This window comes from Desmodus rotundus, chromosome 8, assembly GCF_022682495.2.
Source record: "Desmodus rotundus isolate HL8 chromosome 8, HLdesRot8A.1, whole genome shotgun sequence".
Classification (NCBI taxonomy): Eukaryota; Metazoa; Chordata; class Mammalia; order Chiroptera; family Phyllostomidae; genus Desmodus; species Desmodus rotundus.
Genome location: NC_071394.1, coordinates 118915119 through 118935543, shown reverse-complemented (window position 1 = coordinate 118935543; position 20425 = coordinate 118915119). Strand labels below are relative to the sequence as shown.

Genomic DNA, 20425 nt, shown 5'->3' with positions numbered 1-20425 from the left:
TCAAGTTGATAATTAGGCTGATTTTCTCTGTTCTAAGTTGTTCTCTGGCTCCTGGCTTTAAAAAGCCAAGAACACAATACTTGTTTGAACAGGGATATGGATTAATCCTCTTTCTTGAAATCTTTATCTCCCCAGCTTGTTTCTAGCTTCCACTATGTGCCTCAGAGTTACACGTGTGTTAATAGATGTAAAAAGGGACAAGCACTATACTAATTTAAAAAAATACATAAACGGTGTGATGTCAACTAAACTATTTGCATGTCTTTCTGCCAAAGGCAGCAGGACAATCGGTTTTCTCTGCCAATGTTACGGTATTGCTGTCACTTCTCAAGTGCAACATTCCGAGTCAGCTGACGTTGTTGAATAATTACTATAAGAGACAATAGATATTTACTGTGTCTGAAGCCAAACCATCAATTTATGCAGATACTCTTTAAAATTCTCGAAGTCCGTAGCAAATAATTTCATTCCCTTTGTTCAGTTTACTACCAATGGGCACATTTTGCACCTGACTCAGCTTGGCCCTGTATCAGGCTCTCGTACTGCCGAAGACCACGAGTTCTTCACAAGCCACCGAGTGACGATCGCTAATTGGTCTCACACCTACCATCTATGTTTTAGGTGCAATTTGTCTCCCAATAATCAAAGGCACAGAACTGCAGGATCTCAACTGAGTACATGTTTAGGCTCTTCTGAAAGACATTTCTTGAGGAGAATTCTGGCACAAATTGCAGATCATCTTGCAGCCCCCTTCTGTGAGGAGGTAAAACAGACTTTATCTGATTGATAACTCTAAGTCAGATGCATAACTTTCATAAAATTCCAGCTGAGACTAAGGAAATCTAAAAGACCAAACAAGCTACATGCTTTCCAATTGGATTTACGAAGTGTCATTGTTAAATCAAGCTAGGTCATGGGAAGCTGATATCTAAAGAATATTAATGTAGCTGGTACAGATATTTCATTACAAGATTGAAAGTTAACATTTGCTTGGTTATTATTGAGAGTTAATAAAAGAAATGACCATAAGAAAAATGTTTCTCTCTATATACATAACTGCTATCTAAGGCATTAGGGTGGGAAATAATATTATACAGTCATAATTTTTTTCTAGAATACAACAGCAGCAAAAAAATCTTCTTCCAGTCAACTGTTGTGCTTCCTTTTGTCAGAGAATGAAACAATATAACCAGTTCTTTTTAACCATTTGACATTGGTTTTCTAAAACTCAAGACAAAATTTTAATGCTCTGTTGTAGTCAACTACCCAGAACTTAAATTTTTAACAATCTTATTTCCTCTGCCATAAGATTTTTGTTTGTTTTCCTTAAATAAGTGTCCTTTGAAGTGTTTTTTAAATTATAAGTACTCTCAGCTTCTTTCTAAGAGCAGGTGACATAGAAACCCTTATTATTCATTCTCTTTGTATCTAAAGGGGGTAGATATTTATTTTTTATTCAAATAAGCATTTATCTGTCTATGTATATAACTATTTAGAAACAGGTTTGCTGGCAGAAACTTAGGTCACACAAGAAATAAAAAACTAGACCTGTTCAGATGTTACACCATACAATTTTCCAAACTCTTTTTTTTATTCAATCTGGAGTATTTTCCTTCATTATAATGAAAATGAGGGTTGTTGCTTGTCCTAATAAGTAGATCTACCAAGTTATCAGATTTTTAGAAGGAACAGAAGATGGAAAAGAGATTGGCAAGAATAATCTTTACTCTTTAGAGCCTTTACCTATAATGCTCAGCCATGACCAACAAATGCATAAGTGTATTACAAAGACTGCATTCTGGAATTTAATATGGGCATAAGAGATCTTCCAAACCCTCCCCAGACTTCCCAAAAGTGGAGGACAGCAGACACGAGGGAACAAATACACTTGGTGAAAAGAGCTTATTAAATTCATAGTACCAAATCTATAACCGAAAAGCAATTAGAATTCTACATCATGAGCAGAGGAGAATTTTTTAAAGTTATCTTTAACAAACCTACTGATTGGCAATGAGGTTCAAAGAAGATGCACGCTTTTGCAGAAAAGCGAAAAAAAGTATGTCAGCACCTGGAATCTTGTAGGGTCGCAAAATTTGCCAATGCAGAATTGGCCTATAAAGGGTAGCCTATCAACAAATATTTGTTCAGTCCTTACCCTGGACAAGGAAAAAATGAAAGGGAGACGTTGTGATTTATGTGTGATAAGTCCCTAAATAATAAAATTATACTCTAGTTGGGAAAGAATGACTAGTAATATATCCCAGGATATCATCTTCTTACTTTATTGTTGAAACAGTTTGACAAAGAAGCATATGACATTAGTCTTGTGGTGAGACACTAGGCATTCTTGGGGTTCTGAGGATGCTGGGGTCCCCACTTCTAGCTGGGGTGCTCAGAGAACTGCACCAAAGTTGGCCCAATGCTGAGATTGTAACGATTATTCAGAGATGATCAAGGGATACCCAAAACAGGTGGGCGTATCACACAACTGTGAGTGAAGAGCTCGTGGAGGGTCATGCTAGGTATTAGTGAGAACGCTTTGCCGAGAGGTGTAGGCATATCTCTAAGAGAAGGGGCCATGTTGAATGGGGTTTGGTGGGGTGGGGGGAAGGCACCAGCCCAACTCATAATTAAATGACATCCTCTTCCTCTGTGGCGTAACTGTGTGAGGGCACACAAATGTCATGCTTATGCCCCAGCCTTAGGGACAACTGATAGCCTGTGGCAGTACCTTGCCCTCTCTCAGATGCTCATCAGATGCCACGTACCCTAATATTTGATTTGCTTAGAATACCCTCCCTGCCTGACATCCAACACTTGTCTGACTGGAAAACTCCTTTAGTGTTTAAAATCAAGTTCAGGAAGTCTGTGGGAAGTCTGTCTTTGTTGCCCTACTCTACCACACAATGAACAACTCCAACCTGTTTACTACTCCCATACTTTGCACACACTCCAAGAGTTACCCACAGCTAAACTGTTATAAGTATTCATTTTATAAAGGGGGTTCGATCAAGAGGGAAACAAATTGCATTAAAACAGAGAAAAATGTAAATTTAAGTCCAACCTTTGCTAAGTATTCCTCTTAAGCAGTAGAAAAGTGTGAAGGCACTTTACTGGTATTTGTGTTAGTATTTTGAAAATATTAATATAAATTATATAATTTCTCGCAGTGGGTATAGCTCAGTGGACTGAGCACTGAGAACCAAAGGGTTGTGTGTTCGATTCTCAGTCAGGGCACATGCCTGGGCTGCAGGCCAGGTCCTGGGTAGGGGGCATGCAAAAGGCAACCACACACTGATGTTTCTCCCCCTCTCTTTCTCCCTCCCTTTCCCTCTCTCTAAAAATAAACAAATACAATCTTAAAAAAAATATAATTTCTTATATTTGTTATGAAAATTAAAATAATATAAATATTTTCTAAGCATATCTGATTTTATATAGATAGATATGAATATAGATATAGATGCAGATATCATTATATATAATCCTCCCCCACTCTGGTACAGCCAAATTGGTGTTCTGATAAAACCCAAGGACCCTGGCTAGTGTACCTCAGTGGGTTGAGTGCTGGCCTGTGAAACAAAGCATTGCCAGTTCAATTCCCAGTCAGGGCACATGTCTGGGTTGCCTGCCAGGTCCCCAGTGAGGGGCACACAAGAAGCAACTAAACATTCATGTTTCTCTCTCTCTTTCTTCTCCCTTTCCCCTCTCTCTAAAACTAAGTAAATAAAATCTTAAAAAACAAACAAACAAGGAAATCAACTCCATTAACCATGATCCTGAATTGTAGACATAGAACCTATGCAGAAATAACTGGGCTCTCCAGGGCTAGCCTACCAGAGATTAATCTTTAAAGCCAAATCAAGTGTTCCAATGACATTCTGAGAGGCAAGAGATACAGAGTAATATTTTCTTGATATTTAGAAATACTCTCAATATTTGAATACATTCATGACTATTTGTTTAATAAATACCCACGTAGTTCACATAACTGTCGAAGTTCTAGATTGGAATGGATGTTTTCTCCCAATGTTTTATGAAAGAACAAATAGTTTCACAGACTCTCTGTAACATGATGTTCAAGCCTTCAGTGATTTCTTCGTAGTTTCTGTTGCCCTAGCAACATTCATAAAATAAATGATTTACCCTATTACTGTATGATTGTGTTGCCCTGGTAACTTGCTATTTTCTAGATAGTTTGACATGGATTTTGTCTTAGCTGTATATTTGCTTTCTCTAGAGATAATCCACAGAAAATAAGGCTTTAATAGTTTGGATACTTAATATTGTGTTTCTATTTAATTATATTTAATATGCTAAATAGCTAGTAATGATGTAATGTCAATGTCTTTACAAAGGAACTGGCAAATTCTGGTTTACTGATGGTGTGATGATGAAGAAATTCTAAGTACCACCTAGGACCACATTGGGGGTCGTGCACAGTTGGAGCTTTTTCTCTCAGGAGCTCTTCCAATCTTGTGCTCAGAATATCGTGCCTGAAGTTCTAAAATGGTAATATGTTATTCCTTGAGCTATTCTTTCTTTTTAAAGGTCCATAGTAAAATAACATAAACTGTATGCCAAAAGTCAGGTTACAGGCACACAGTTGGATCTCAAAAGATTCCCAATTCACCACTTCCAAGCCCCTCCTCTGCTTAGAAGGCAGGGATATTATACAATAGGCAATGTTCTCTCCAACAAGCCTTCACAAGTTCTACTCAAAAGATGAATATTACCTCCAAAAATATTTCTGTGGCTATAAAATGACTCTATGTATAGAGGCTTTGTGTAATGACATTTTTATAATGCAGCAAAATTTGAAATTTTCCCTTTATGACTGATTCATCCATTACTCTCTTGGAAACTATGACTTTTTAAAATGTATCAGTGATACAATTTAGCCTTTCTGTTTTACATATTCCAAAGTCAACCTAACTTATGGATAACAGCATTAGGACTATCAAGCTAATAAAAAAAATGTGTAGTAAAGTGTGTCAAATTGATGGATAAAAGTTGTACTCCAATAGACCACAACTGACCTTTCCAACCAAATCTTTCTCTTATTCCCTAACACATTTTCCTCGAGCAGGTTATTTCCCTCTCTGGGCTCTGAAATAACTCGAAACCCAACTCTATACTTTATATGGTTTATTTTCACCTAAACTGCTCTTTCTTTTTCTTTAACCCCATAAACACCACCTATTCTTTAAAGTCCTATATATATATTTGGTTTTCCTTGCCCTTAAATATTCATAGGTACTTTGTCATTTCCAATGTTATATAATTGCCAAAAATCTAACATCTTGTCTGATGCAAATGTTTAAATATATCATCTTAAGCACATAAAAAATATTTTCACAATTAGATATATGTTTTTAGGACATTATTTCTTTTTCTCCCTCCCCCATTTTCCCTGCCTAAAAGAATCTTCTATACATATTTGATGCTTAAGAATATTTTTTAATTACTTAATATATTTTTGTTGAACTCAACCTTCTCAATTTCCTAAAATGAGTAGTCAAGAATGCTCACTCTTGCCATCTTTATTCAACATAGTATTGGAAATCCTCGCCAGAGAAATTTGTCAAGAAAAGGAAATGAAAGATATCCAAAATGAAAAGAAAGATGTGAAAGTCACCATTTGCAGATGAGATGGTAATATATCTAGAAAACCCTAGAATCCACCAAAAACTGATAGAACCAATAAAGTCAGTAAAGTTACAGGATATAAACCCAATATACAAAAATTAATTATGTTTATATACACTAATAACTAACTATCAGAAATAGAAATCAAGAAAGCAATACCATTTACAGTTTTATTAAAAAGAATAAAATACCCAGGAAGATATATATATATATATAAAACCAAGGATGAAAAAAATGAAGATATAAATAAAGAGAAAAATGTCCTGTGCTCATGAATTGAAAGAATTAATATTGTTAAAATGTCCATACTATTCAAAAGAATCCACATATTCAATGTAATCCCTATAAACATTTCAATGGCATTTTTCACAGAAATAGAACAAACAATCCTAAAACTTCTTTGGAACCACAAAGAAGCCTAAATGGCCAAAGCAATCTTGAAAAAGAACAAAGCTGGAGGCATACACTTCCTGATTTCAAACTATACTACAAAGCTATATTAATCAAAATAATATAGTATTGACATAAAAACAGACACACACATCAATGAAACAGAATAAAGAACTTGGGATATATAAATTATGATACGAACTATATATTATGTATTATAATATAGTTATATAATATATATTCAATTAATTTAAAATAAAGGATCCAAGAATATACAATGTGTAAAGGTCTTAATTAAATAGTATTGGGAAAACTGGGTAACTTCATGCAAAAGAATAAAGCTGAATTCTTATCTTTTCCTGTATACAAAAATCAACTACAAAATGGATTAAAGACAAACATTAGGTCTGCAACTGTAAAATTCTTAAAAGAAAATATAAAGAGTAGGTTCCTTGACGTTGGTCTTAGCAATGACTTTTTGGACTTGACATCAAGAAAACAAAGGCAACAAAAGTATAATAAAAAAATGGGACAAAATAAGCTTCTGCAAACCAAAGGAAGACATCAACAAAGTGAAAAGACAACTTATTAAATGAGAGAAAGTATATTCAAATCATTTATCTGATGAGGTGTTAACATCCAAAGTATATGAAGAACTCATACCACTCAACAGAAAAAACAACAACACAACAACAACCTAATTGGATTTTAAAATGGTAAGAGACATGAAATAGACATTTTCCCAAATACATGCAAATGGCCAACAGGTATATGAAAAGGTGCTCAACATCATTAATCACTGGGGAGATGCAAATCAAAACTGCCATGTGTGAAATCTCACTGCACAGATTGTTACATTGGCTATTATCAACAAGTCAAAAGATAGCAAGTACTGATGAGTTTGTGGGGAAAGAAAACCCTTGTGCCCTGTTGGTGGGAATGTAAACTGATGCAGCCACTGTGGCAAGCAGCATGGAGGGTCGTCAAATAAATTAAAAATCCAATGATCATATCCAAGGGTCCCACTTCTAGGTATATATCCAAGGAAATGAACTCAGGATTCCAAAGTGGTATGTGCACTCCCACTGCATTGCAGCATTATTCAGATACACACACAATGTATATGAGAAGCTGGATGTATTGATTACCTACACGGTAAGAATCCTTCCACAATGTACGGGGCTATCGGATCACCATAACGTGCACTTCATGTCTCTGACACTTTTGTGTGTCAGTTATACATCAGTGAAGCTAGAAAAAATCTTGACTAAATGGAAAGACATATTTTTTCTTAGAAAAATTAAATGCTGTAATTATGTCATATTCTTAAATGTCCCATATTAATATATAAATTTAAAGTGATACCAATAAAAATTGTAGTGGAGTTTTAAACCATCCCAAACTACTACTGAAGTTATGCTGGAAATGTAAAATAGTTAGGTGAATTATTGAGAAACAAAACATAAGACAGTTACTGAGATTCAAGAAAAAGACAATACTGTGAACAATTCCTGTACAACCTACATGGTGTTATAAAGTGACTGTTGTTACAGCAGCAGAGGAATGGCCGAAAAATAGATCAAAAGGATAGAACAGAGTGAAAAAATACAAAGATATAAAGATTTATTCTATGAAGACTTTGGCATAAAATTGATATCAGTGGAAAAATATATATGATTTATATGGTGGAAGTTTTTTATGACAATTTGTTACCCATTCGGGATAAAAAGTTGGGTCATAATCTCATCCCACATTACAAATACACTCTGAAAGTAACAAAAATTTAAAATAAAATAGAGTCCAGTAGAAGTAATGCCTGCTTGAGTGTGGTTGGTAGGGTAATAATATGGGTGTAATAATTTATAGTCTTAATTTGAAATTTCACCTAATGGCATATGGTGTGCTTGAGTGTGATATTGTTATGTTACAGAATTATATGCTTATGATTTTGTAATAAAAGATTTCATAATAAACAGGGGTGTTATTTGTGCCAGAACCTGTCTATTATCAGCACAATAATAAAACACATGCGGACATGTCATTTTATGTTAATTACATCCCAGTTTTTAAACAATTATGGAACTCAAAACACAAAAGCAACAACAACAAAAATAAAACAACACCAAACAAGCAAAACCATATGATGTTTTAAATCTCATAGTTAATAATGTATTTGCATGGAGTTCAGATGCTCTAAAGCAGGGACTGGCAAAATACACCCTATGAGCCAAATGTGGCCCTCATCTGTTTGTGTAAATAAAGTTTTATTGGAACTCAGCCACTCCTATTCATTTCTGTATTGTCTGGCTGCTCTCACACTACAGCCATAAAAATGCCTAGGTGTGACAGAGACTATATGACTCACAAAACCGAAAATATTTATTCTTTGGCTCCTTACAGAAAAAGGTTATTGACCCTGCTCTAAACAGAAAAACTGGTGAATACTAAATACTAACTACATAATACTAAATATTAAAATTCTGTTTGAGAAACACTATATAATTAAGTTCTAAGTAAACCAAGAAAATATCTAGGTTGTCCATGAAATGTTAACTTAACTAATTGTAATAAGATCTTCTAAAAATAAGAAGACACCAATATCCCAGAAGACAAATGGACCTCAGGGAAAAAGAAAATAAAATCAGTCAGTAAACTCATGAAAGGCAACCCAGGTCCTCTAGGACTCAGAGAAATAAAGGTACTACATCAATAAGATACCGTTCACTATTTATCACATTAACCAGATATTTGAACCTTGAGATCACCTAATTTTAACGGAGGCCATAGGGAAACAAACATTCTCACTTAAAGTGCAAATTGACAATAATGTATATTGAATTTAAAAGCATACATACCTTTTGTACAATCACTTTACCCTACAGAGACCTTCTCACAAGTGCTCAATATTAGTCTTGAGTTTATTAGCAATTACTAGAAGCACCTTAAGTGACTATGAACAGGAAACTGGGGGTTGAATACCTTTTGTTGCATTTCCATACTTCTATGTTATGAAATGTTAATAAAATGACATAGATCTACATGTGACTCATGTAATGACATCCAGGACATTCTATTATGTTAATATACAGTATTTGTATATTGATCTTGTATGTATCTTTAAAATATATACATATTTCCATACACACATACATACTTTCATAGGCATACAAAAATTGGTGACGTCCAAATTCATTTACAAAGTTTGCTTCTGGAGGGCAGAACTGGTGAGTGGAAAGTCTTCCGTGCTCTATGCACTGTTGAATTGTGAACCCTGAATTTTGTTATTCAAAGTTTTTTTCTAAAGTCACTTTACATTATTTTTGAAAAATTATTGTAGAATTTGAAAGCTACACGTAACAATGGCAGGGCCAACACTGTTTTGTTTTTAACTGTACCGCTGTTAGGTTGTATAAGAGGCTCTCTGTGGAAACTACCTTGTTCACTGTACCCCGCCTTACATAGGAGGTGATACTCAAAGAAGCTGCTCCTCCTAAGCTTACTCTCACTCATGTGAGTTCTTTTCTGGAAGAAATGGCATACAGGAGTTAGAGTTGCTGTTGTTTTGTTTTTGCTATGCATTTAAAAAAAATTTGCCCTGGAGTTATATATTTACCTGGTTAACTCCTTAGCTAGCAAAAGCACTTTGCCTTTGATAATGAAACTGTGAGGGCGGGGTTTTTGCTCAGCTCAAATGTTGGTGTAAAAAGACAGTATCTGAAAACCTTGCTTTCTGAACAGAATTGTAATAATTTATTTATTTTTAAAATAGTTCATTTTTATTGTATTTGTTTTTCATTACTATTTATCTTCCCTATACCCTCTTCCACCTCTTTCCATATTTGGTGGTGTGTTTTTACAGAAAACACACCTGAAACTTTGAGGGACACCACCTCTAAAATTAGGCTTCAGCCCTTACCAGTTTGCAGGTAAAGAGTGACCAAACAGAATATTCTGGAGCTTTCTTGAGCAGCCTTGTTGTAAAGGAGAAGTTTATATTTACTCTTTATCTGTAAACCTATAGTTTATTAAGAGCCATTATTTAGCCATGCATAGTACCAAATCATCCAGCCATTCAGTAGGGGCATCTTGTATTTCTTAGAATACTGTAATTAGATAACCAATTTGTAATTAAGTGAAAATGAAAGCTGACCTTTCTCTTTGAAATGAAATAATGTTAACCATATGAAGAACAGAAGAGTTATGACTCAAATGAGCCTAAATAAAATTGAAGGGAATGGAACTATGTTTCTTCTTGGGAACTATCATCTTTTCTCCTTGTCAGTACAGATTTCACAAAATATCTGACGTATTGCAACACAGGACTTCAATTGTGAATTCATGAGAGACTCCAGTGTGACACGCTGCTATGCCGAGCAGATATTTGGGGCAATCCATCATCCGTGAACATTCTGTCAGAGTCAGGGTGAGATTTCAGAGCTCAGTATGGAACCCTGCACGGAGAGCAGCGGGGACAAATAACTGACTGCATTGACAAAGTCAGCATTTTTACTTCCTTGCAGCCAAAAGTGAGTTCCTAATTTAGTCTCGCAGTGCTCCCTCCTCAGTGTCCGTTCCGGTGAAAAACAACACAGGGCAAACAGAAAGGCCCTTCCTGCCATAAGTGGGGTCTGAAAACTTTCCAGGGCAACCGACAGCAACCTGATTTTTGTTTTGTTTTTGCACGAACGCCATTGTGATGGTTCAAAGCAGGCAACGAGACTTTTATTCCTTCTTTTATAAAAGTAAAAAGTGTCTCAGAATCTTCTTTCTACATGTACAAAAAAGTACATTACACACAACTTAGGAAATTCAACCTCCAAAGAAGCAAACTTACATGGCGGTCCCATGCTATGCTTCAGTCCTATGCTACGCTTTCTGTTCTTCTCTGGCCCCCACACCAACCGCTTCCCTTCTCTCCACCATTTTGTTTCTTACAGATGTCACTGCTCCAGTTTAAACATTTCCCGCCCTGGCGGAGGCCAGAGGCACTGTGCTCTGCCTTCAGACTTTCCAAAAGCGCTCTTTCCTCATCAGAAACCTGGTTAAGATCTTACAGGCCTTTGAGTCAAGACTGAAAGAGAACATGCAAGGCTTCTGGCTCCAGTGCAGAAGTCATGTGCATTCCTAGTGATGGCAGGAAAATACACCTATAACACTTACAGCTTATAAAGGAGGTTTTCCTAAAATGATGGGGAGGAGGCAATCTGAATGCAAATCAGAATTAGGGCAACTTCTCTGAGCTATGTTGATACTGACACCTTGAATTTATTTGTAAAGTAGATTCCAGAAGGTACCCAAAGGGTCTATTTTTTAAAAGTATTTTAGGTGAATGGTTTAGTAAGTCAGTGAATTACCAAGCTAAGTAATGTGCCTTATTTATACCCACAGAGGCTATCTCCACCAAACTCATTAGTGAGCTAAGTTAGATGAGTAGTATAAATGTGGTAGAACTAGGTGATTGTTGCTTATCCCAATTTTCTCTCTACACTAACACTCATTTTACACAATTGGGCTATCTACGGCATAAGGTATAGTCTACTCAGATGGATAAATTAGCTAATTAATAATAATAATAGTTTAGTGAGTGTTTGCCATTTGCCAGGCACTATATTAAAAGCTTTAAATATCTTATTTTCTTTAATAAACAAAATGCATCATTATTTAGGTATTATTATGTCGATATATAATAGATGACAAAAATGTGCCTCAAAAAGCCTAATGCTCAAAGTACCATAGTGAGGAAAAGTTTTTTTTATCGTAAAAAGCTTAGCTAAGTCTCCATGCTGTTAATTATCAAATCATTCATTCTTTTCAGACTCGGTATTTTGTCTCTTTGCCCTAGAGTGCTTCAGTACTTTTGTGTTTTAGTATCATAGAGTGATTATCTACCCCTCACTTTGATGACAATGCTAAGACCAGTTGGGATGTTTATACAACCTAGACGACCAGCAAGGCTATTGCACGGCAGTGACTGTGGTATAAGCTCTGCGTTTCCATGAGACTGTTCAACCAATTGTTCCATGTTAAAGACAACAAAGTGGTGGGTGGCCCAGACACTTCCTTTCCCAGGAATCTGCACCAGCCACAAATATTACATTGTAAACTAAGTGCTCTGAGCTCAAACATGATGCACAGTCTAGCCATGGGGGTGATAACATACCATTGAGCCACAGCAAGGAAGGTCCAAGGGAACAAATGAACACACACACACACACACACCCCACTATTGCTAGATTAAGATGTATGAGAAATAATATTTTCAAAAATAGGGCTGAAGCTGTGCTGGGGTGAGGAAGTGGCAGTGGAAAATTTGCTAAGGTTCTGAGTGAAATAAAGACACATACAGACAACATCTTCCATTGTCTTCACAGCTCTAGAGATACTGTAGAGTCTGACATACTTTAACATCTGGCAAAATCTGAGTATTTCGCCACATGTGCATTCCTTTTGGCCACGGTGAGATGATGCTGAACCTCAGTGTGAGGACTACGCTAGCATTAGTACTTTATAGATGAACACGTTGTTTTTTTTTTAGAAGGTAGTTGTTTCCTTCTAGAAAGTCTACTCTATAGAACTTGGCAGGACATCTTCTCTTTTCCTGTGTTGGCTCAGTCTGGGCTATACGTTGGTTTGGCAGTATATGTTGTTCTACCTCATGACTTGGACAGAAATGTATGTCTTGGATCCATTGTATGTTGGTATGATTTACAGAACACAGTCCAGATGAACTCAGGAAGCCCCCGAAGTGTGGAAATAAGAGTAAAGAGAGGGATTTGCGAAATACGGTCTAAAGTTCTGCTGCAGTAAGCTACATCTATTTTATTCTTTAAATAAAAAAACAAACTATCCAAACATTAGGAGCAATGTAGAATGTTACTTATTTTAAATAAAATAGAGAAAGCTCAACTATGAAAACCAGGTGCTGTGATCCTTTGAGCCCAGGAAATCAGTGCTTGTGCATTTAGCTCCCTGGTCGTTAAGATGTGCTAGCTTGTTTATATTTAGCTTTGAGACGAGCCAAAAAGTAGGACTGCTTCTTCTTTGCATAACACATAGATCCAATAATACTAAGAATAATGCTAATAATAATGTGTAGCATATCATATGTAAAGAATTATTTTCACATATGTTCTTATTTGATTCTCCTCCAAACACTGAGTTTAGTGACAGGTAAGGAAACAAAGGCACAGATGTGAGTATACCCAGAGACTGCCTCACACGGCTTTCAGTCTAGGGCTCCTCCCCTGCCTCCCACTACCGTGAGTGTATTGTTATTGAAATCTACCTTGTAACACTTCTATAGAGCAAGAAAACCTGAGAGAACTAGACAAAGACAAATGGGATCATTAGCCTTCAGTCTAGATTCTAATGGAATATGTAATATTTTTCACTTGGGACTGATGTAATGTAGTTCCACAAAATGGGAAATCCAGCAAGTAGAAAATAGAGTTTGAATATTTTTGGAAGGTATTTTCCACAAAAGAGGAAGAGAAGGCCGCTAGTTATTAACATAAAAGATATGTAGCAACCTTGCTATCTAGCTACACATCTCCATCTATTAATAAGCAACTACTTTCCTATTTCAAGTATATTGCTTCGAGTCAACACTTGGCCTTGATACTGAAATTCATTCCCAAACCACACCAAACTGCATTTGAAGAAAACAAAGCATAATAGAAGAAGGAAAACAGAAAGGCTTTCCTCCTAATAATGGATTTAATTGTACAGAGTTCAGAGTTCCTGAAGGAAGTAGAAATTCCCTATTTATAACAAATAGTAGACATCAGCTCGAGAGACTGACTGCTATGACTGACATTTCCTCCAAGAGAGCTTATCTATTATCTATTTATCTATATCTATCTAGCTAGCTAGCTCTAGCTCTGTCTCTATCTCTATCTATTGTACATGCTTTTGTAGAATTTCAGGAACAGCCTTTTATCTGAAAAAATATGGCTGCCTGAAAGAGGTATGGACTATAACAAAAGCTTTACCCCAAAGCTTCTATGCATTCCAAAAGCTTGCACTTGGATAATAGAAATATTTAGCCTCAGGTGACTGAGAACACTTACTGTTGGTTGCATAACGTATGGCGGATGAGGCATCCATGAAGTACTCTGGACCTATGCATCAAACAGCATTTATTAGCACAAAGCAATCACAGAGAGAACTTGGTTCTTGCGTTCAGTGGAGTCACACTAGGTCATAAGAAAGTGGAGTCCATCTGACTTCACAGCTAACAAGCGCTCAAAACTAAGAATAGAAAGCACATTCTTGGACCTGATTAATTTGGTCCCTGAAACATGATCAAATGTAAAGCAAATTCCTACCTCACTGGAGCTGGCTGCAGTGTCCATGGGCCAGGCGGGGAGGTGGAACATATTTTGAGGATGGTGTTGGAGACTACAGTATTAGGTAGCCACAGGGACTTTCCTACTTAGAGGTCAACTCCCAGGGATACCCGGGCAATTGATAAGGAGGCACGAGTTTACTGCTAAGACTTCCTTTTTCTTCTGTCATTTGTTTTAACTTCAAATTCTCAAGTGATTCCCATCTTGGAAATAAGTCCAAGTGGTAAAAATTGAGGTATGAATTAAATCGAGCAACCCAAAATTTGAGGAAATGCTTTGGAAAACACAAGTTAAGCAAATTTGTCATTTTTTCTCATGGTCGTTGGTATGGTAAATAAAAATGAGCGTTTGAGCCAGCCAACTGCTCTGAAATGTGCCTTGTCAGCCAAATGAGAAAGTCAGCCCTAAGAGCTAACTGTCACATGGAGAACCTTAAAGACTTTTTGTTTTCAGTATTTTCACACAAGCAAAATTGCCAATGCCATTTAGATTTAAAATAAAAAGAAGAAAGACGTGTTGAAAGGCGAGAATCAACAACATAGGAAACGGCTCTAATTCCTTTTATGAGAAAAGAGAGCTGGGGTTAAATTCCACTTATAAGCCCTCCCAAGTAAAATCACTTTTCTGTGGATATTTTATTCATGTCACCAAAGTGCTCCACACTGGGGCTCAATGGGTGGTCTTGGCTGAAACAGAGGCCAAGATTAGGAGGGGAAACTGGGTAAAACAAAACAAAACACATTACAAGCAGGCAGGCCTGTCTGCAGAACAAAAAGTGAACAGCACCTGCACACAGCCTCACGGGTCCCAGGGAAAGGCAATTAGGAAGTCGGTCGTTCTGAGACCCTCGAATGCAATTCCACAAGCGTCTACTCTGTTCGCCCGCTGACATGTAGCAAGAGTCTAAGTGCAGGAAATGAATGCAAATGAACTGCTTCAGGGGCCATAAGTTAAAGAAAAATGTACATAATCTTAAGCCTGATGCTCTGACAACTGGGACATCCTGAAAAGAAGTACGTAGTGGCTGAATAAGGCGACACTTAACTGAATTAGTAGCAGTCAGCAACATTAGAGTTTTACCCGGTGTAAAACATCCACCCCCACCATCTGTGAAACAGAGAGAAACACAGGGCGCGCACGCTCCTGCGCATGCTCCTGCGCTCTCTCGCCTTTTCTCTTTCTCCAGCGTTTTAAACGATGGCACTAGATACTCTCCGTATGGAACATTGAGATCTATTTCTAATTAGAGTAAGAAGAATTGCCTGAAGAACAATAGGAGGTAAAGAGAAGCAGTGAGTGATATCACATGTTTGATAACTCAAAGAAATAAGATAAGAAGCAGTTTTTAAGGGAGACGTAGGACTGTTTCAATCCACCTGTGTACATAGAGTTAACTGGCTACAACATCTGGTTTAGGACACACACTGAGTCTCAGATTTTTTTGTGTTTCAACATGTGGAACCCCTGAGGTCTCTTTTGGCTTCTTTGAAACTGAGAATGAAGTAAGAGCCGAAAGGAGGAATAACTTTTCACCACTTTGATAATCTTTCCTATTTCTTGGGGAGAATGGTTTAACATGTATCTATGTAGTTTTACATGGATGCACAGGACAGCTGTGGCAAAATGAGATGACAATGATAGAATACGCTGGAGTAAGGGTAGGGAGTGCTACAAATGTGCTTTTAGGAAAGACACGATAGGAAGCATGACAACCAAAATAACAGACGACAAACAAAACAATTGCTCAGTGCTCGGAGAGCTGTACTAAAGTTGGCTGGAAGGTAGTGTAATCATGAAAACTCGGCAGGAAGAATGGAAAGCACAGTGGATTTTCTTAATCAGGGAAATAGAGGCAAACAAGCCCTTGAAAGTGTAGGCGAATTGGTAACCTGAGTATTATCACATCAGGATGTGCAGTAACGTGTTTGAGGACCAGTTTTAAAAATGCGACTATGTCTCGGTCTTTGTGTAGTCTATCCCTGGCAAGAAAGATCTCTCCTGAGTTGCAGGTAAATCAGACATACCTGGTATGTGGAGACAGGGGAAGCAGCAATGAATGGCGTGATAGATGTCTGTGGAATCATGCGGTTGGTTGCAATACTGTACGGTGAAGAATAAAATCTGCAAACAGAAAACAACAACAAAAAAAGAAGATTCATAAAGCTGCTGTACGCCTAGTCCCTTGGCAAACGCTTCTGAGCACTTCTGGGAAAGACGGACTTCCACCCTCACATTCTCCCACGGGCTTTTAATTAACAAGGAGCATCCAGCTGATTTATAGTCTTTGATTCCACCAAGAGAAGTAAATTATTCTGAACAAAAATGACAACTTGGAGTCATCTTACACAATTGGCCACACAAAATCGCTTATGCCAGGTGAGTGTAAGCGTATGTTTAACCAACAAGGGAGAGGAGCCACAGGCATTGTTTCGTTCTGTTTTTAAAAGGTGATGCCATTTTAATGCTCTTTGGGGGAAAAAAAAGGCAAAATGATAGCACCAAGCTTGATAGAGCTGGCTGATGTTGCTCGTACAGAGACTGTATCTATCTTTTCCTTCAGGAAACAGAATCAGCTACAAGAGAGTTTTAGATAATGGGTGCTAGGCATGGGTCCATACCCTCGTGTGAAAACTAAGCTAAGTTCTTTCTCCATAAAAGAGAAGCAGGCAGTTTGTGTCTAGGTACGGATAGGAATATTTTCTGGGCTCAGTAATGGCATTGGTGGAGATTCTGGACACATGTGGTATACTTCTGTAGACTCTGTAAAAAGCATTGAGTTTTCTAGTCCTTCAAGGCCCTTCATTGGACAATCATAGAATGATGCTGAGCCAGACGAGGGCTTCACAAATCAGAGGAGGATTACCCTTCTAGAGAATTGTTAAAGGGTATCTTCTAGACACTGAACTCAGTGGCATACCCATCTTTGCTCAGATGAAACCCTAGAGTCCACAAGTTACATAATGCTCACATTTCTCAGCAGCATTTAAGATCGTGTTTCTTCCTTAACGTCTCACTGGCAAGTGGAAGGCTAGAGTGGCCGTCCAAAGAGCAGCCAAAGCAAGGCGGCCTCCGGCGGAGTATTTCACTGACGTGAGGATACATTGGGAAAATGTATATCAAAGATAATGGAATCATTATGTTACTTGGCCATACTGTTAGCAAAAGTCAACTACTTCTTTTAATTTTTTAAAAAATTGTATGACTGAGGTTGGAGTTTGGGGGACAAGAGTTTCATCATCCCTCAGGAGTCACCAATATTTTGAATAGTCTCATAGGTCACCTTTCTGAAGGTGCCTTCCACAAGACTCACATTGAATGTAGGAGGGCTAGATTTCAAGGTTGCCATTTAAGGAATAAATTCTTTAAGCTTATATTTTATAAAAGTCTCCAAGCTAGTATTAGGGAACTACATCCTCAGATTTTACTCTATCTAGTTCTCAATAAGGATTACAACATCGCACTCATTTGGCTAAAAATATACAGTTTAAAATCACTCCCTTACATATTACATCCTTACTATTCATACCCAACAGGCCTCTAAATTTATAGTTGTGCAGTTTGAAAAAAGCTATCAACTACACACCTATTAGAATGGCCATTTGTTAAAGTGACAATACTAGTGCAGGCAAGAATTCAGAGAAAGTAGAACTCTCATTCATTGCTGGTGGAAGTGCACAATGGGACAGCCATTGTGAAAAACAGGTTGGAAATTTCTTACAACGTTAAACATGCATATCACACATAACCCAACGATCCTACTGGTAGATATTAACTAAAGGTAAATGAAAACACATGTTTGGACAACAACCTTAATGCAAATGTTTACGGCACATTTATCGATACTTGCCAAAGACTGGAAACAAGTCAAACATCCTTTAACTGAGTCAATAAACAAACTGGTGCACCTGGACAATCTGGACCACTACTCAGCCATAAAAAGGAAAGAACTTCTGGTACATTCAACAGGATGAATCTTGAGTGATTTACGCTAAGTGAAAGAAGTTGGACTTAAAAGACCTTATATTTTATATTTCAATTTATATTGCAAGATAGAAAATGCAGAAGTGTAAAGACAGGAAATAGATGGGTGGATGACAAAGGCTGGGGTTGGAAGGAGCCGTTGACTATGGTGATGCAGGAGGGAATCTGGGGAAGTGATGTAACTGTTCTGTCTCTTGATTGTTTGGTGCTTGCGTGACTATGTTTGCCGGAACTCATAGAACTGTACACTATAAAGAGTGAATAGATAGTCTATGTAAATTATACCTAATACACCCGACTTTAAAAAAAGTCAATTACTATGTAAGAAAACATCCATCCTTACATTTCAAAAAAATGTACTGAGCATTTACTATGTGTACCAAAAATGGGGAAGACTCTAAAACATTCCTTTGAGTTTCTCTATTTAGTCACTTAAATCAAATCTCATCTGTACGTGAACAAGTCTTTAGTTTTCCACCAATGGTTTCCCATTGCAATGAGCACAAAGTTTGAATCCCTGGGACTGGCTAGCACAGTCAGGCTACTGCCTACCTCTCTAATATTTCCTCCTACCTCCTTCCCCTAGCCACTAGGATCCAACTGCACAGACCTTGTTTTGTACATGATCGTATCATTCTCACTTCCCTCTTGGACACTGAACTTTTGATTCTCTTTGCCTAGAATGCTCATTTAACTAAACCTCCCCAAGACTACCTCCTGCTTATAATTGGTCTGATTCAACTTCCACTTTTTCAGGGGGGCCTGTAGCTAAAGTAGTAACCACCATCTCTGTCCCAATTGTTCTCTGTGCCTTTCCTCTAACTGATTTTTTTCTTTACCCTTATCACTATCTGAAGTAGTACTGTGTAGACTAATGTTTGTGTCCCTCCAAAATTCATACTAACATCCTAACTCCCAGGGTGGTTATATTTGGAGGTGGAGCCTCTCAGGAAGCAACTGAGGTTAGTTGAGCACAAAAGAGTGGGGGCCTGGTCTGATAGGATCAGGGTTCTTATCAGAAAAGACACTGGAGAGCTTGCTCCCTCTCTGCACACGTGTTCATACAGGAAATGTCATGTGCGGGCACAGTGAGACGGCAGCTGTCTCTGGGTCAGGAATAGGGTCCTTATCAGAAACTGAGTCTGCCAGATCTTGATCTCGGACTTCTCACCTTCAGAACTGTGAGGAAATAAATTTCTGTTGTTTAGAGCCATTCAATCAGTAGTAATTTGTTACGGAAGCCGAGATGATGAATATAATGTATGGATTGACTCTTTCCCCCTCCAGATCGACAGCTTCAAGAATGCTGAGAACATGTGCTTTGTCGTCTAGAACAAAAACTGAGACTCAGTAGATACATAACAACTGTACTTTGAATGAATGAGTGAATGCAGATTAGCTTGGGGAAATAAGTAATGATTACAGTACAAGGGGGCCGATGCCAAGATGGTGGGAGAATAGAAGATGGTCCCTGAACTGGTAGCAAACAAGGGAGAGAACCCAGAGAAGGTAGGCCAGCATCGCATATTTATAAATGCTCAGTGGAAGCATTCCTACATGCTTTCTAAGCAGGCAGAGGTATTGGTAACTAGGAAAACTAGCACTTTCCTACAAAAATCATGGTTTGCATTTAAGAATCTCCTCTAGGTCTTATCTTTGACCAATCTTACTTATGGGGGAGTGAACAGAAAGACATATTTGGGGCACATGATGACATGAGAGGCACCCATGGCAACTCCACAAACAGTCCTTCTCATTCACCGTGCTGTGATTGACTACAGTTATGGACCCAGTTGCAGCCCCTTCCACCAACGGAGCACCGCATGTTAGCATGGCTGGTCTATTTTGTAAAATGTGCCAAATGGAGTATTAAAAATGAAAGACATAAGGATTGGATTGACAGGCCGAGTTTACAGAAAATTCTGTGGGGAAAACAGAGAGCAGAGACATACAGACACCAGCCAAGGAAACTGATACTAACAACAGAACCCTTGGGGGTAAATTGAATGCATTTTTGTTTTATCTGTTCTAATCTTATCCATCAAACAAGAGTATTT

At 37.6% G+C, this 20425-nt stretch overlaps 1 protein-coding gene across 9 annotated transcripts in view; it reads right to left on the bottom strand.

The window, feature by feature from the left end:
• RBMS3 (RNA binding motif single stranded interacting protein 3) overlaps positions 1-20425 on the bottom strand; it is a 1231630-nt gene that overhangs the window by 85156 nt on the left and 1126049 nt on the right. For 8 of the 9 annotated variants that reach the window (XM_053929473.1, XM_071222108.1, XM_053929475.2 and 5 more), the window contains 2 exons: positions 16412-16508; positions 14109-14159 (listed from right to left, as the gene is read on the bottom strand). In XM_053929473.1, coding sequence (XP_053785448.1) covers positions 14109-14159; positions 16412-16508 — 148 coding nt within the window. The remainder of the gene's footprint in view (positions 1-14108; positions 14160-16411; positions 16509-20425) is intronic. The other variant, XM_053929480.2, reaches the window with a different exon arrangement.